This window comes from Puntigrus tetrazona, chromosome 17, assembly GCF_018831695.1.
Source record: "Puntigrus tetrazona isolate hp1 chromosome 17, ASM1883169v1, whole genome shotgun sequence".
In the NCBI taxonomy this organism is placed as follows: Eukaryota; Metazoa; Chordata; class Actinopteri; order Cypriniformes; family Cyprinidae; genus Puntigrus; species Puntigrus tetrazona.
Genome location: NC_056715.1, coordinates 15983015 through 15985781, shown reverse-complemented (window position 1 = coordinate 15985781; position 2767 = coordinate 15983015). Strand labels below are relative to the sequence as shown.

Here is a 2767-nt window from a genome sequence, read left to right as displayed (position 1 = left end):
AAAAAAAAAAAAAGTTTGAATAATGCTGTCAAACGATTAATCACGATCAATCACATCCAAAATATTTTTTTTGTTTACATATTGTATGTATGTGTACTGTGAATATTTATTTTATTTATAGAAATGCAAGTTTGTATTTCAAATATTCGTTTTATTATTATATATTTATATATAATCACATACGTAAATATAGACACATTTTCTAAATGTATATTGAATGTGTATGCATAATGAATATACACAAAACACAGACNATTTCATCAGTTCACATTGTTCATATTATGTAACTGAAAGATAGTCATAACTGACCTCTGAAACTGTTTGATAATGTTAACCGACTGCAATTTATTACACAATATTTGACATTAAACCTACGTTATAAAAGACTTAAGCACTGTAAACAGCATGTGCTGAAGTTTATGGTGTGATATAACAGGTAAATCGTTTGCTTGGATGAGAGTTTGATGAAGTGTTTTAATTATAGGCTTTGATGTGAAGTGCTAAATGTTTCATGTTTTGTTTTGTGTTCAGTGTTCAGTGTAGACTGCAGCACAGTAGAGTGTCCACCGGTGAAGCCTGTCCAGTGTCCGGCAGACAGCTATGAGACTCAGGTCAGACTGACAGCAGATGGCTGCTGCACCCTTCCTACCAGGTTAGTCTCACACTCAAAACGTTACACACGTCTCATAATCAATTCAGGTTAGCGTTATGTCTATTTGCAAATTAGGTACGCTTGTTATATCTATCACCCACAGTGTTCAAGATAGAAGTTATCTGTTTGCCGGTTTAACTCCCACAGTCCCAGTTACACTATTACATCGGTGTCATGCTCGCGCGTATGATTAGATGTTACACCTGTGTAACTCTCGTAATCCCAGGTACACTATTACACCAAACTCAAATCATATCCGCATTTTTGTTCGGACCAACAAGACTAACAAGTGGGCGGGCAATACGCTAATGTTTCGTGACGATGTTTTGAGAGTCGATAACTTTATACACAATCAGATTTAAAACTGTGCAGAATGTTTTCATTCGGTTAGAGCTGTGTTACACACTGCAAGAAAGGTCATTTTCAACAATCCCTAAGAGGGGCACTTACTAACAAACTGCGTGTGTAGCATTACAAACAAATAACTGCACTTGAAGCTTTAGTAAAAGTGCCCCAAATATTATAACGAAGAGGAACTATATGTTTACACGTGAAATACTGGAGGGGATGTTGGATGGACGTTGGATGTAATGACGCGTGCCATGAATCAATCTGTGCACTATAACATGTAAAATTGGAACATTCTAAAAGCATATTTATGTAAATACCTGAACCATAATATTATCTTATTTATAATAAAATAATGTAAACATGGTCGCTGTTACACCGGTCTCATGCTCACAGGTATGTTTAGACGTTACACCTGTGTAACACTTACGAATCCCATTTACATTGTTACAGACAATGTAGATGTTACATGTTTCGTGTAGACATTACTCTTGCTACGGTATAGGATAGCTATACACCTGTCTCATGCCAGTAATCCAGGTTAGAGCAAAACGATTGCCCAAAGAACATTATTTTTCACCATTTTAGCCTCGGTTCTCAAATCCCAGTGTGTCTCGGAGTATTAATATTGTATTATTTCAGCACTGAAAGTTAATAACTTCAGAGTGACAGAAGAGAGTGTTTTGTTGTTATGAATTAGGTATGACAGGCCCCCCGCCAGCATCTCTCTCTCTCTCTCTCTCTCTCTCTCTGTCTCTCAATTTCCCTGTTTCTCTCCCTCTCTTCCACTCAGATGCGAGTGTTTGCCTGGCCTCTGCACCTTCCCACAGTGCTCAGCGGGGACTTCCCCACAGGTCGTGTCCCGTGGCGATGGAACACCTGGGAGGTGCTGCGATGTGTTCGAGTGTGTCAACGGTAGGTTCTGTTTTCTGTGTGTCTTAATTAGTGTTTATGTGTAGGTGTTTTGGGAAGGTCGTCTAGTCAGTGGGCAGAACCCTGTCGCTGCTGCCATAGTGACCGGCCATTAGCTAAAACAGAACATTACCCAAAACACACTACAGAAAATACATACTTTTATTACATCTGTACTCTCTCTTTTAAAAAAATCAATTTGCAGTGTTTTTAATGTTAATTGGATGGAATTTTAATTCATTTTACATTTAATGGCTTTAATAAACCCCAAAAAGGCATAGCTTATTATTGTTCCCTAAATTACTCTTTCTGTGTCTCTGCAAGGCAGAATGTCGGCTGAGTATTGTAGTTAGAGCTACATTAACAGCAATTTCCTGATCATTGCAGAAAACAGCATGAATGAATTATATTGCTATACATTTGTATATTTAAGATTTTATGCCTTCTTATACTTGTATTTTGAAGTTAATATATTTGATACTTTTATTGTATTTTTTTATTTATACATGATGGTGATACTTTTCTTCATTTTTGAATTCTTAAAGTTAGGTCGCATTTTTTTTTTACCAAATAGAGGACGAACACTCAAAAGGCAGAAGCACAGTGTGATAAACACATTTATTTAAAATGTGACATCTTGTGTAGAAATGGTGGTAACAAAAAAGAAGCCTAGGCTACCATTGCAGTTTAAGCATATGTTTGTGTGTGTGAGAAGTGGGGAAGGAAATTGGAAAATCTTAACAAGAGACACTCAAATGAGCATATGTTAGAAAATGCATTTTGTACATACACTGCTATTCATACAGGACATCTGTGGTTTCCCACATTTTAAAAGCACATATACAGTGTATATAT

The 2767-nt window shown here is 36.6% G+C and overlaps 1 protein-coding gene across 1 annotated transcript in view; it reads left to right on the top strand.

Annotated features, from left to right (window-relative positions):
* The window catches only part of LOC122362058 (cysteine-rich motor neuron 1 protein), a 48130-nt gene that overhangs the window by 14930 nt on the left and 30433 nt on the right, over positions 1-2767 (top strand). The window contains exons 4-5 of the mRNA XM_043263313.1: positions 532-652; positions 1794-1915. Of these exons, the coding sequence (XP_043119248.1) occupies positions 532-652; positions 1794-1915 (243 nt within the window). The remainder of the gene's footprint in view (positions 1-531; positions 653-1793; positions 1916-2767) is intronic.